Below are 15,075 nucleotides of genomic sequence, written 5' to 3' on the forward strand. Positions count from 1 at the left end.
TGTACTGCTGGAGAGAACCATAGCTTCCTGCTGTATCTCACCTTGCCGTGCCAATGAGCATGTCTCCTTTGTCCTGCCTGGCTGTGGTTGTGCATGAACATTGCTTTCCTGAGGTGCCTTGCCAAGAGCATGTCTGGTGCTAAAGTGGTAGGGGGGATGGAGACCAGAAAGGGAACGTTCTAGAGCACAAGAGACCCTCGGGTAAGCAGCCTGCGAGCAGCTCAGCTCAGGAGTGCCGCTGGTGGCACGCAGAGCAGTGGCTGGTAAAGGAGGGCAGTGTTTGTGCAGTGCTGGAGCTGGAGCGATAATGGAGTGTATGACTGCTTGACATTTTTGTGGAAGAAAATATCTGCAATACACATCTGCTGGACTGGATCCTAGATGTCTGTTTTAGAGCTATGAAAGCCTCAGATGTAAAAAAATAAAACTCAAACTCTCAGCTGCCTGAGAATGAAGGAAGGGTTTTGCCTTTTTGCTGAAACTTCAGGTTTCTCCTGCTGACTAAACTCAGAGAGAGGAAATCCCAGGGAAGGGGCTGCAGGGGAAATCACCTGAGGGGGACAGTGTGGCCAGCTCCTGCGCCTATTAAATGTTTCTTTTGAGCCCTGGAATTTCTGCTACGCTTGGTCTGGTTTTAATAACAGCCTTTGCAGGATCATAGGAAATTGACTCAGAAAATGGGTCTGAGATATTAAAAGGAAAGGGAAGGGGGGGGGGGGGGGGGGGGGGGGGGGGGGGGGGGAAGGCTTTTGAGGAAGAGTTCTTGTGGAAACTTGAGCTTTCTCCGTGACTTGTTTTTGAACTGAGGCTCTGTGCTCTCTCTGCCACCATTTTCTGCAATGATTCCTTGAAGAGTCAGAATCTCTCCTACCTAGGGAAACAGTTTAGCTTCCTGAGAGGAAAGTTGTGTTTTTAAAGTTCATCTGGCTTTCCAGAGGATCTTTTTGTGGCAGTCACTGTCACGTGGAGCTGAAGCTCCTTACATGCTGAAGAAATGTATGCTTTGTGTTTTCTCCTGTTCCACCTTAAAATGAAAAAAAAATCATGTTTGGGGGTCAGACTTGGAGCATCCTGTTCCAAGGAGTGACCGAGCACGTATCTGAACAACTGGGCACTGTATAGTGAGATGCATCTCTTCAAATAATTTCCCCCTCTACTTTATTAACATTCAAAGAACTGTACAGAAATGGTTGGCTCTTGGCATTTTCTCACTGCTGCTCACTTACTGCACAGGGAAAGGAAAAGAGGTAGGGGAGCTCTGCTCTGATTCTAAAGCTGGTTTGGGTTATGTGCTCTGAATATTTCTGTAAGGAAACAGAAACTATTTGCATGATACATGCCTCTTTTAAATAATCCCACTTGAGGTGGGTGGATCTCTCCCAGCAAAGCCTGTGAGTAAAGGCCCCTGGCTTTAAGGGCTCCATGCCAAAGCATATATGATTTGTGAAATACTTCTTGCTGCCAGAATTTAGATATTCCCTCACTCTCTTAAAAGGCTGCAGTAGTATTTTGAAAGAAAATGCAGCTGTATGCCTGCTTTAGTAAAATGGCTTTAAGCTAGCACTAGAACCTCTTTAGCCTACCATGATGTGTGTTGTCCTGCCTGTTTAGAAAGCCTGATCTTGACCAATTTTAGTTCTACTCTGGATGCCTTGATTTATGGCTTTTAAATGTCCTGAATGGGAATCTCAGCTTTGCCACAAAGAAAACAATTGAATTGGAAATGTTCTTCTCTTGGCAGCAGAGTCCGTGGTGCTATTGGGGTGGGAGGGTGCTCCCTTGCTCTCTCTTGTGTCCTGCTCTGCAGTGCTACTGTGGATGCATGAAGCCTTTCCCAATGAAGGGAGAGCATTACTTATTTTGCCATTAAAGCACACATGATGTGCAACTCTGGGACCTGGTTAAATGGGGGCCTTGAGGGGCTAGACCATCTGCTCCAGCAGGCAGGAACATCAATGGCCTTGAGCACACTGGTGTCACCCTCAGGCTTGCTAGTGCTTAGTCCCTGGGGACTAAGGGTGGTCTTCACACGTGAGGCAATCAGCAGGGAGGGAATTCATGTTGTGCTGTTCATGAACAGTCACAGACTGCCTACAATTGACTTCAAACTACAGCCAGCACAGAAGGGGGGTGGCTGCTCTGCAGCTATGTTTTATTATGCCACCGAGGCTAATTCTATGGCCTGTTGTGTTTGCAGCTAACCTACATTGTAAGCCTGATGGCTTACACATATTTCTGCCAACCCACCACAAAAAATACTTATGTTGGACAGTAGTTACAGTTAGAAATTCCCAGACAAAGCTAGAAGCACTGCTGAAAGCACCACTGCCTGACACTTCCTGGTCCACGGCCTCTGTGCTCAGCTCTGCGATGGACAGGTACCAACCACTAAGCTTTCTGTGATGCATTTTTACAGATTAGAGTTCTTTGGAAAGATTCAATGTAATGTCTAGCCCTGTGCACTGTATGAGAAGAGGATCCCTTGTAAAAATTGCATGTGATCTTCTGATGACAATCTGCCATAGTGTATAGGCATGCAAGGCCAGAGAGTTATCCTGCCTTAGCCTGGCAATCTCCTCTCTATGAAGTTTGGCCTTGCAGCCTTAAAAGCTTACCCTGCTGTATTTTTGAATGGAATATAAATGCTAACCCAATATTGCATCAGACTCTTCTGGCAGGATGAGTAAGTGCCCACCTTAAAGCATTCACACGATGAGTTGGATGATCTCAGTCCGAACACCCAAGCAGAAGAGCACAGCTCTGTCCAGCAGCAGCACCCATCTGTCCTCTTGAAAGTTATTTTCTAAAAGCATAATCAGCAATCAGAAGTGTTGCACACAAGCAAAGAAACAGAAATGCTCTCTGGAGGGATTTCAAAATCCTGCTGAATTTCAGAGCAAAGAGAAAGCCAAAGAATAACTAATCTGTCCTGCATCACTAATCTATCCTGCATCTCCTGTCTGTGATCAAATACTGCTACACAGGTGATGCAAAGCCCCAGCCCATCACAGAGGGGATACTGCTCTTCCTGCATATGTTTCCACTCTACCTGGCCAAGGACCCCAAAAGCACAAGGCTTCTGAGAATGCCAGTTGTTCTCTGTGAGTCCTGCCCCAGGGAAGGACACTCCTGTGTAATTTGTTACCAGACTAATTTGCATTGCTTGTCGAAATGCATACCTGGGAATATGTTCCTCTTGCTGCTGGCTGCTTCAACAAGGAGAATCCATTTGTCTTCTCTTATCTCTGATACAGGACTTCTGCTTTCCCTCATCTTCCACTAGCTCCTTTATCACTATTTTGTTTTCATTTTTGTCTGCCTTTCCCTTGCTGTCCCTTTCTTGACCATCTTGTTTGCTTCCTTTCTCACCTCTTCCCTTCACTTGGTTTCCTGCCTGGTACATTTGTCTCTCTTCCCTCCTTTCTTTTTCACTGTCTTCTCTTTGTTTCTTTCCAACTTATCCCTTCCCTGGCACCTTTGCAAATCTGTCTCCTGCTCCATGCATTTCTGTCTTTCAAAGTTTTTCAGACAGCTTGCAAACCAGAAAATGCAGTATGTGGCAATCTTTCTTAACAGAAGCCTGGTGGCAGTGGCTGTGCCAACCACTAGAAATGCTATCTGCACTACTCAGGGTAAGCATCCTGCCCATGTGCAAAACCAGCTGAGGACTGGGCATCTTACCTGAGCTCACCTGGCAGCTTCAGTCCTAACAGAAGCAATGACAGAATTAGAATGGACAACTATTGGAGGATGAATATTGGAGGGATTGGGCAGAAAGCAGGTCACAGCAGGTTTTAAAAACATGTAAACTGTCAGAGTACAGCAGCCTTTGTGGTTTCATTATAATTGTGCAATACTGATCTTAGGAGAAGCCTGGAATGGCATTTGCACAGAGCTGATTCTTAGCTGCCTGACTGTAACGCTGCGAGAGACACAGTAGGGTTTTCACTTCTGCTCCGGGAGCTTCACCCCTCCCTGTATCCAAACGGATGGCTTTGTTCTGGACTGGCAACAGCATTCCATTAACTGCCTTCATACACCCCTCCTCCAGATGACTGTCCTGAAGCTCAACTTAAAGTTCATGGGATGGCAGACATTGCAGCCTCGGCGCTCTGTTGCCACTAACTCTCAACAAACATCAGCATCATCTTGTATCAGCCAGAGGCAGGCTTTCCATGCCTCCCCTGGTCTGGGAATTCCCTGATGGGCAGGACACTGTCACAAAGGCATGGGAAGGGTCACTTGCTTTACCTGTAGTTGATGTTTGAGCCCATTTGTTGTATCTCAGGTAGTTTGGTCATCTTTAGCATTGTTCCTGAGCTACTCACCCCTGCCCTATTCCACACAAAATTGCTTTTAAAACAAGGTGAACTAGGAGAGATCCATTCAACTGGGGCTCTTGCAAGTTACTTTCAAAGCTCAGCAACAAGAATCAGGCTGGGAAATGGCTTTTCATTACTCTTGGCTTTTCATCACTCTCAGTGTAGACCAGTCCCATGTGATGGAGAAGGGTAAGCAAAAATGATGCAAGAGAGAGAGAATAAGACAGGAAAAGAAAGAACCTGCAACAAGCTGAAAGAAAGGATTTTTCAGCAAAGCTTTCCTGTGTTATTCCTTAGCCTTTTCTCTCTCAAGATACTGCTAGTAGAAGGAAGCTTTCCTTGAAAAAGGAATTGGAGTCAAATAGTAGATGTTGTTTGCCAGCAGTGCAGGAACCTGAAGATGTGTTTTGTCCCCAGAAATTGTTTAATCTCATAACAGAGTAGTTTAATGAAGGTTACCATGAAGAGCATGCAGGCTTGCAGCAAGGGTGTTTAGCAGGAAATGGGATGCCTTTTTGAGAAAGAGCGGGCAGTACAGCAGTCTGTTTCTAGCCTTCCTTATGCTAGGAGAGAAAACATGACAGTAAATATAGAGCAAGCATTGATGCTTTGAACTTCCTGAACTTGCAGGCATCTTGAAAGGCTCTCTTTGAAACTCTGCCGTACCCTGCAAGCTGTATTGGATCCTCAGTGAATGAGGGCACTCAATGGCTACACAAACAGTGGCCCTGAGAATCACTTTAGTTGTCATCATGGACAAGAAGAGGTGCAGTTCCACCTGAGAACCAGGACTTATGCTCCTTTCTTGCACCAAGAAGAGAAGAGAAACAAAAAGGCTGAGGAAGGTCAGCGGTGAGCAGGAAGGATAACAGAATGGGCAGAAGTAGCTGTGGTGCTCAAAAGACAGGGTACATGGTGGACACTGATGCTGCACAGGATAGCTAAACACAGAGCAGTACACAAGAGCTGAGCTTCTATGCAAAGAGTAGATGTTCCTCCTGCTGGTTTTGTGGGTCTTGTGTTGTCATCTTCTGTGGGCAGAGGAAGGTAGAGCAGCATTCTGAGTGTATCACTTAGCACTCCTGATTCTCTCTCCTTTCACAGGCAGTTTTGATCCTTTTGACCATCCTAGGGTTTCTAAAAGGTTCCTGAGGTATTCTGAACCTCTTTGCTTTGTATGAAGTCTTTCACTGAAGTCTGGCACAGGGGAACCTCAATACCTGATGTTTTCAAACAGCCTTAGCATTTGAATGAATGGAGATTCATCTTGCTTCATTGTAGAGGTGACTAGTGGAAGGGCGCATCCTTCCCATTCACTCTTCTGTTCCTTTCATTTAAAAGAAATAGGTATGGGATAAACCAGCATAATCCAAAAACTTCAGCCTGCTTATGCTTAGCACAAAATTTCTGCCCCTGAGAGAGGAGGTGGGTCATTTGAAAGTGAGGTTCTCTGGCTGGCTGTGCAAGTATCTGGCAGTACAGTTGCAGCACACCCTCTGTGCATTAGTGGAGCCTGATACATATATGCTGCAGAACTGGCATGCATCCTCAAACACTGAGCTTTGTGCATCAGTGCTTCTGGTCCTGGCTTGCCTGTGGTAGTAGTCATAGAATCCTAAAATGCATTGGGCTGGAAGGGACCTTCTCAGCATGGCTTCATAGCAGAGTGCTCTGGAACTGCTCCATCAGGTCCACATTGGTTTTGTGTTGAGGTCCCCAGAGCTGGACACAGTACTGCAGGCAAGGTCTCACTCCTGTGGGCATGTTTACCAGAGACATTTTGTCTTTGACAAAAATGACATTTTTCAGTATAGAAACAAATCTGAGAAATGTTCACCCTCTCAGACCATTCCCTCAGGCTAAGGACCATGTCAGATTCCCCAATTACTTCTTCCTCTCATCACCACTGAATACTGTTTGTTGTATCTCCCATCATCACCTCCTGATCCTTGTCCAGAATTCCTGCTTTAATCCTCTTCACTTTATCACCCTTTTTCTGCTTTTCCTATTTTCTTATGACCTGTGTCACTACTGTCAAGTGCCTTTCCCTGTCTTGGTTTTCCCCTCAAGAACCTTCCTCATGAGTGGATGTTCAGGAGGCTGCAGTAGCCATGCTGCATCTGCTGTAGGCCAGAAAGAGGTTAAGGTATGCACAGACTGCAGACTAACACTAAGCAGGCCTGCAAGCCATGTCTCACCTCTGTTCTTTAACCGTGGTGGCTACAGGAGGTTTACTTCTGGTTTGGATTTTCTGGAGGTTGAGAGGTACCATATGAAACACAGGTTGATGCAAGAACTGGGAGAAGTAGGGGATAAGCTGCGTGGCTCTTCCAGGATCTCATGGAAAAGAGAGGGTAGCTTGTAAAAATAAAATCAAAGCATTATCACCACCCCAAGAAGCTACTTGGTCTCTCTAAAGGATCATCCAAACAAGAAATATTTCCTCACCTGAACTAAGTGACTCTCCTAACCTCTTCTTGTACATCTCACATCCAGATTTGTATCATTACCTGAAATAAAACTTGTCTGCAGTCAGACTTAAAGCCACTTAGAGCTTTTGTTTGAATACTTTCTGGTTAACTTCTCCAGCGTCACGCCGGAGTGCTCCGAGAGGGCTGCTACAGGGAGAGCCAGATGATGGAAAAGGGAGGGAGCCTTTTGTTTACCATTTCAGATCTGTAGGCTGTACTGTAGAATGTGCCTGCCTCCTGCCAGTGTTCTCTGGTGGTCACAAGCAAACAAGAATGTAAAATGGAAGTGGGGATGAAAGCCTTTTATTTAGAAGGCCGTTAGCTGTGCTCCAGGAGGAGAAGCCATCTTCTGCAGAGGGGCCTCCCGTGGTAATTACAGCCAGGCTCTACTGAAAGCGTGTTTTGTGGACTCTGTGTGGGGAGCGATAGCACTTCTCACAAGGCAATGCCTGAAGAGCTCCCATGTGTTTCTGATCGAGCTTCAAGTCTAGACTTGCTTTATTTAGTTTCTTTTGCACTGCATTTGCCTAACTAAAGCTTTTAGGAGATCTTTTAAAGCTGGAAAACTGGGGTGTGCAGCTTAGGTTAAAAATAAATGTAAAACTTTTCCTTGTTTTACAAAGCCTTTGCACGGGGGTACGAGTAACCCTCTGCTCAAAACCCCACTGAGCTCTTCAAAGGAGGAGTCTCTGCAGCAACATCAGGAGGTTATTAAATACATACTTGGTCCACAATTTTCATTGGTAAATTCTTTATGTCTGCTTAATGTGTGCTAGTTAGAAGAACTGATTCTTTCTGCAGACTCGTTTACTCAACCCTGGGGACCTATGATCCCCTGCCCCTTTAGCACTAACTTTTACAAACACTGTTTTCCTTTTTTTTTAATAATTAGAAAAAAAAGGCACAACAGACTGAGCAGCCCCTTAAAGGGGCCAGGCACTGGGACTCGGCCCCAGAACTCGCAACCCGGCTGAAATGTTGGAGACAATAAGCAAAGTGGAGTTACTGCAGCTGTGACATTTTTATAAGGAGCTTTCTGTGAACCGGGAGCTGCCTTTGGGGCCCGGCAGCAGCTCGGCACCGGCAGCAGCTCAGGCCGGGGCCGTCGCAGTCCAGCCGGCAGGGCAGCCACAGCGTCCAGGCCAGCCCCACCGCTATCATCCCCTGGCCTCAGACTAAACATTGAATTGGGCTTAGTCACACGGTTAGTCACTGCCATGGCAGGGAGTGCGGAGCGGGGGCCTGGGGGAGGTTATTTGCCTCTGGCTTCCCCTCGCTCGCGTCCAGAGGCAGGCAGCAGCTCCCTCTGCTGCTCCGCGCTCCGGTCGCTGCCGGTCGCTCCGCACTGCGCCGCATTCGCAGCGCCTGTGGCTCTCCTTTATGTAACTCTGCTCAGGAAGCAGCGGTGCCGACAGCACGGCAGGCTTCCCGCAAGCCTGCGGGGTCTGGAGGTGCCTAGAGCAGAGGGGAAGGTGGGACGACATCTGCAAGGGGCAGTGCAGTGCTGGATGTCGCGGGGTGTCAGGCTGGGCGTCCAGCCTCCTGCCCCCACGTCCGGGGAGTGTTTGCACTCCCAGCCCCTGCTCCGGGTGTGAAGGAGTGGCAGAGACGGGACACATGTGGCTTGACCTCTCCTCCTGTCTTTGGGGTTAGATTTCTGTTGGGGGTGGAGAAGTCTGAATCCTAGTCTTGGCATGAAAATGTTCACATAATGACTTGTCCCCTTGACAGGACAATCTCATGACAGGCAACTTCTGTGCTTGTCCTTTCCTTCCCTTTGACTTGAGCTCTGGTTAACAGCGAAAATGTAGCTCAGACCTGACTGTGGTTCAAATCAACTGATTATATCCAGGAAATCTTCCCACTGTGCTCTCCAGTTTCTAGTCTGCTGGGCTAAATAGCAGTTTGAGTAAATTACATTATCTGAACCCAGCGTGCTGCATCCAACCTGGTATGAAAACGCATGCTGGCGCTTGGCTCTTTTAAATTTGATATGAAGACAGCTGTGTGCATTTCCCCTGTTTGTAAATTGTACACACATGATACGATGTTTTCAGTAAGCACTAAACAATGCAATGTGAGGCATTCCAACAAAGGAATAATTTAATGTAACCCAGCAGAAAAGCAGAGCCTCAGAAGTGGTTCTTTATGGAACTACGGATTTTGGAAACGGGTCCAGAAGACCTACACTGGAGCAGCACAAGAAACAATAGTTAACATAGGAACAGTTGTTGTTGTTGGGGGGGGTGTTTGTACCAAAAAATACACCATGAAGAAATTATATTTTGTCTATTTTTTTAAAAACTTGTTGATTTTCTTGAAGGCTTCATTGGCACATTTGGTATTTGTTCCATGTTGGGGATTAAAACTCCCACTTCTTCATCAAGAGAACATTGTCGTGCAAGATGCACTCTGAGCCAAGCCAGGCTTTTCTTTGTCAAGTGCAAAGTTATCTCTCATGTTATGTTCTGGTTCAAAGGAGATGAACACAGTTGCATCCTTTTCATTTTCTGTTTAGCTTGCAGAGTGAGACATGTTTCTCCAGAGACAGAGCTGTTCCTCCTCTCGCAGGTGAAGGACAGTGTGAGAGAGAGCTGTATGGTTGTTCTGGGCCGTTAATGAGATCCACTGGAGGTGGATGAGAACGGCAGAGCCCTGGGCGCCCCACCTTGCTGCAGCCCTGGGTCTGTGCCTCTCTTAGAGCAGCTGTGCGCTCTTGTGGTGATCTGGGCTGTGTAAGGGATAAAGAGAGAGCTTAAAGAAAATGGGGAGCAAAACGACTGTGTAAGTAAGGGGCTGGAATAACTGCAGCGACAAAACCTCGCTGGAGGGTGCTGAACGGCTAGCTAAGGGAGCAGGCTGGCTGTGAGGAGCAGTGTCTAAGGTATATTTATACAGCACAAAGCAGTGCTAGTGCAGGTGCTGGAGGCCAGACAGGTCTTGTCACTGCTTTGCTCAGCAGTGGGATGTTTTAGCCCAGGTGGAATGGAGCATTAACAAAATGCTCTGTGTAGCTAAACTGATGCAGTTATCTCTCTGCAGCTCTGATATGAACCATGTACCCTAAATACACACAGAAATGTAGGAGGCACATATCTAGCTACAAAGCATTTGTCTACAATTCCAGTACAGTTGGTTTGTTATAGATGGATGAACTGAGGGAGGGGAGGGTCTCAGCCTCAACTATCTCTGTTCAGCTTGGACTGAGCTTCCACTCAGGTGGAAAACACCTGGGGATTCACTGCTCTTGCACTGTGGTCCCTTATCTGATGATGCCATAGTCTGAATTGAAATGCAGGGGTTTCAGTACACAGGAGTGAATCAGCTGTTGGAAATAGGGCAATAAAGACCCAAAAGCCTTCCAAAAAAATCTCGCACTCCCTTATCCTTCACCAAAGCTGACAGAGGAAGGCACTAGTGGTAAATGAGCCAATCCAGACTCTGTAGCCACAACTGGCATATTTGTAACTAGCCATTGATGGAAAGCTTGAAATCTGTACTTCAAATTCAGGCACACTAGTGTACCTCCAGCTGCTCCAACTGTGCAGGAAGCTGCAGGTTTTCTGCTTCTGCAAACATCAGCTGAAGTTGCTGCAGGCTGTCTTCCCAAACCCAGCTGTCCGCTCTGAAATGTGCCTGTGAGTCCACTCTGGCTGTCCAGGCTGGGACTGACCTCTGAAAACAGAGGACTCCTGATCCTCCCCTGGTGATTTCTGTGGCGCAAGAAGGTAACCGTGTCTGGAGAACACCCAGGCTGGCTGGTGTGTGAGAGGGCTGCACGGCATGCACGTGTCCCTCCTGCAGGGGCGTGGGGCTGTCATGCTGCAGTGCATGCAGATTGTGGTGCTGTGCAGCGTGTGCATGCAGATTGTGGTGCTGAGCAGCGTGTGCAGCATGTGCACAGCCAGAGCCAGCTTTGTTCTCAGTCTTTGTGCTTACTGTTTCTTCTCTTTTTCTCTCTAGTCGAAGACCACCCCCTTCACCTACTCGGCCCACTGTAATTCGTCCATTTGATTCATCCCTGTTAGACTAGGAGGAGTGGCTGGCATGTCATTCATTCTTAACCAAACACCTGGGAACAAATTGCTTGGTAACTGTTGCAATAACCAATGTATAGTCGCATGTCTGGACATCCATAGGCAAGTAACCAATTTTACTGATATACTCTGTCCACTCTGCATTGTTGATGAAGTCTTCAGTGTTTTGGGAAGGTCTGTGCTGCCTTGACTGCTCCGTTTGCAGTAGCTGATGTTAGCTAACTCACTGACACCTGTCCGCACCCGGGCAACCGTACAGCAGTTGGAGGGCTTGACTTTACCTGTGTTTCTGTTGATTTGATCTGCTTCTGGTTTTTCACCCTATCTGGAAAGAATCTTGCTTTAATTTGTACATCTCAGGTTTTCTGTTGTTTGGACTCAGAGAGTGATGCCCATTTTCTCTTTAAATGCTTAAACTGGGCAAAGAACAGCCATGTGGTTTCTTACCAAGCTCTTCTGAAGGCCTTCTTTCAAGAAGGTAGCTGGATGGCTGCTTCTCCTATAATTTCTCTTTATCCAAAGTCTCGTTTTTAAGGAATGTTGTTGAACAGGAAGGGTGTGTATGGGACAATGTATGCCTTGCTTTATTTCCACACTGCCAGCTGACTTGCAGAGTTGGTTGGGTGGCTGGTTAAGAGCCAGTCTGTAGTGGCTCAGCTTGCAGGGCTCAGTGTGGCGTTGTCTCACCCTGCAGCAAGGATGTGAGAGGGTGGTTTGAAGAGCCAGTAGGTGACAGCAGTGTGTGCCAGCTTGCTTTGTGCTTGCTCATGTTCATACTCCCACTGAACGCCTGGGAAGCTGTGAGGGTATGCGAGTGCATGTAAAACATTTCAGAGTACTGCACGGCTGGATCCAGGCAGCTGAGCCTTGGTTTTGTGAAACAGAGGGCAATATAGATACAGATATGTCTGCAGCTGGAAATGGGCTACTGCTCCTCTGCATACTGTGAGCCAATTCACAGAGCTATGGCCTGGAGTTGCATCTGAACTTTCCAAGGGTCCAGTTTGGATTTGAGGTATTTGCTCACTCCAGTTGGTAAAGTTCCATTATGCCTTCTGTGTAAAGAGTTTTATCTCTGCATCACTTGAAGTCCTGCACACCTTGGATTAAGGTCGCTTTAGCCAATGAGGTACTGAGAACTGCTGAGCTGTGAGAAGTCCTGGCAATGGATTATGGTAGCAGATGTGCACTTGCAGAGGTCCTCTCTGCCTATTGTTCTGCACTTTGTATACAAAACCCTTTTGTCTTAACTGCATTACTTTAAACACTTAGGGTCAGTGTCAGCCTTGCAGCTTGAAACTGAGTTAACAGAATTCAATTAGAGACTCATTTGGCCAAATTTCTTTAGAAAATATTAATGTTCTTACAATTATGGTTACAGATCCCTAGGCAAAGCAGTTGGTGGTTGCAAGGGCCCCTGGTATAATCAGTCTAATAAGCTGTATTTACTGAGACTGCATGCAGGGCTCCTGCCTGCTGTAACCCCATGGTTAGGAAGAATCCAATCAGAGCCACAACAAATGGGGATTTAGCCTATGAAGTACTCCCAGACTGCTGATTAGCTGTGCTCACCACTGAAGCAAATCATGTTCCAGCTTGCACAAAAGAGACAGGCTTGGGAAAGCATCATGATTTGTGTGTTAGCTTAACTTTAATTTCCTGTCAACCTCGTACTTGTGACACACCTGGGGAGGCTAGAGGTCAGCATCCGAGGCACAATGGAGACAGAGTTTGACACAGCACTGGCATCTTAGTGATCTTAGAGGACTGCCTAAGGGGCCAGTGTTTGTTTGGAGAACAGGCCCACATCTCCCTGCCAAGTGCACAGAATCAGCTTTCGAAGGAAAAAACAGGCTGTGTTGCAAAGCCAGTTACAGGTATGTTCATTTCTGCTGCCAAAGAAGAGAAGGCTTGGATGACTTCTCCTGTGTTCCACGCAGCTTTCTACTGTGCAGCTTGCTCTGCTGCAACATGCACTGCATGTACTGGGTGTGCTTTTAGCAGTGGCCATTAGCCCATGCAGTTGCACAGCCACCAAACCGGTGTAGAGCTTATCAGAACTCTGTTACTGACGGGCAGCTGCCTGCTGCGGGAAAGCCAGGAAGGTCACTTTAACCCCACGTGCTGATACTCACTCAGTGCTTCCACAAGGCAGTGGTCTGGGTTAATCCCATCCTGCCCCAAGCGCTCTTAATTGTCTAAGATCCCTTAGTTCAATGGAAAGAGGAGGTACTTCAGGCCAGCTGTGTGGTAGGTGAGGGTGGCAATGTTAGCAAGTGAGGAGCCTCTCTTAGATGACACAGGGCCAGGCCTAAAAACATGCCTGAAAATCTGCTGTACCTGGGGGTCCTTCATTTACTTTAATGACAGTTTCTGTCAAGCATAAGGAAGTAGGTAGCACAATTCATTGCTGCCCTTAACTCTGCTCCTTAAGAAATTGTCTTTCTCAGCAGTAATCCTGAATTAGGGTGGGTTGACCCTAGGAGGTGGAGGAGGAGGCAGTGAGGTGCCTGTGGCCCCACTGTCTGCACCATCTGGTTCTGTGCTCAGCGGTGAGGTTGCAGGACACAGCTGCACAGCCCTCCCTTCCCCTTCCTCTGCATCCTCATTCAGGTGACATCTAAACCTGGCCTGTGCCCTAAATGCAAGAACTTAAGGTGTGCAGGTTAATGATTACCCTTGAGCACTGATCCAGAGCTAGACGATTCAAGATCTAACTGCTTGCATCTACGCTTTTCAGAGTGAACTACAGGGATTAGGAAACAGGCTAAGTGCTTCCCAAGAAATTGCCACATCCAGTTGAATAAGTGCTGTCCTCCCAGCCTTGGCCTGTGCCCTCCTGCTGTACAGTGCCTGCAACAAGTTTGTCCTGCTCGCTCCTGGTGCTGGGGAGCCGGTGTCTTTGCCATCCCTTGTTCTCAGAAGAGCAGCCCTGGCAGCAACTCGATCCATGCCTGAAGGACAGCAGGACAAGTACCCTGTGGGTCTGCTAGAGGGACTGGCTGCCTCCGGCTGGCCACTGCCCCCTCTGCAGACGCTCACACAGAGTGAGCAAAGCCTGAGATCCCATGGCTGAGAAGTGCAGGCTGCTCTCCCGTTCTTTGGTTCCCTCTGGCAAAGCTCAGGAGGTTGCCAGAGAGCAGTGCAGACTCCCATTGGGTAACAGCAGGGCTTCTGGTGGTATGTGAGGTGTGTAATTAGCAAAGCTTCAGGAGAGTGCCCACCTAGCACTGCATTTAGGCTAAGCCTGGGTCTCTATGCCTAGAGAACAGGTTCCACCTCACCTCGTGGTGGCTGAGTGGCAGCTGAGGAGCTTGTGCATGCCTGTGGATAGCTCCCAGCCTTCTGGGCTCAAAGGATCTTGAGCCAGGATTGGAGAGATTGTATGTTCAGTGACAAGGCTGATGTACATAGTTCCTGTGTGCTTATGTTATTGGTGCTCTTGCTGCACGTTCTGAGTAAGCCCCATCCAGGTAGATCATTTATGGTAATTACAGGAGATACACTGTAGATGCTGGCACCTCCTGTTAGAGCATAACATAGAAAATCCTCTGGCCTGCAGACAGCTCCACTAACCACCCTGTGTGCAGCACTACTGAGGCTACTTCTGTCCTAAAAGATCCAAGCCTCCTGAAGTGGAGGCAGACCTGTTTTGCACCTGTGACTCGGGGAGGCGTCCGACCTCTTGACGTGCTTATGGCACAATTCCTCCTGCTATGGCATCGAACCTCCTCCCCAGGCTGGAGCAGAGCAGCTCCCTTGTGCAAATGAGTGTTACTCTGCCTGTCTTTCCTCTTGCTTTGTCTGCAGGCGAGCTGATACCGACGTCTCCTCTCGTCCAGACAGCCCTCCGCACTTGCTTGATGTATGACTTGTCCCTGCCCTGCCGGCGTCTGCTTTGCTGCCTCTCTGCTTTCCCAGGACTCTAAACCATGACTTCTTTTTGTAAGAAGCAAACACTTAATTTCTTTCTGAATTTTTCTCTGTATGTTAATGCCCTACTTCACACGAGCCAAACCATCTGCCTGGGGTTTCATCTGTGTATCATCTCTAAATGCTTCCTGGTGTTGACCTCTGAGCACAGCAAGTCGGTTCCCAAAGCCACGCTCGTTACTGAGCGCTCCTTACACCTGCTGTAAAAATGTTATGCTGCATTTCTGAACCTGAAATAAACTGTAACTCTTGATGGGCTTTTATTATTCCTCTCTGGATGAGCATGAGTGGTCTGTCTCTCGCACCACCATC

The 15,075-nt window shown here is 47.6% G+C and overlaps 1 protein-coding gene across 3 annotated transcripts in view; it reads left to right on the forward strand.

The window, feature by feature from the left end:
* Positions 1-11,289, forward strand: part of DNM3 (dynamin 3) — a 172,992-nt gene extending 161,703 nt beyond the window's left edge. For all 3 annotated transcript variants that reach the window (XM_054165603.1, XM_054165601.1, XM_054165602.1), the window contains one exon: positions 10,757-11,289. In XM_054165603.1, coding sequence (XP_054021578.1) covers positions 10,757-10,826 — 70 coding nt within the window. In that variant the 3' untranslated portion in view covers positions 10,827-11,289. The remainder of the gene's footprint in view (positions 1-10,756) is intronic.
* The last annotated feature ends 3,786 nt before the right edge of the window (positions 11,290-15,075 follow it).

This window comes from Dryobates pubescens, chromosome 11 (assembly GCF_014839835.1).
Source record: "Dryobates pubescens isolate bDryPub1 chromosome 11, bDryPub1.pri, whole genome shotgun sequence".
Lineage (NCBI taxonomy): Eukaryota > Metazoa > Chordata > Aves > Piciformes > Picidae > Dryobates > Dryobates pubescens.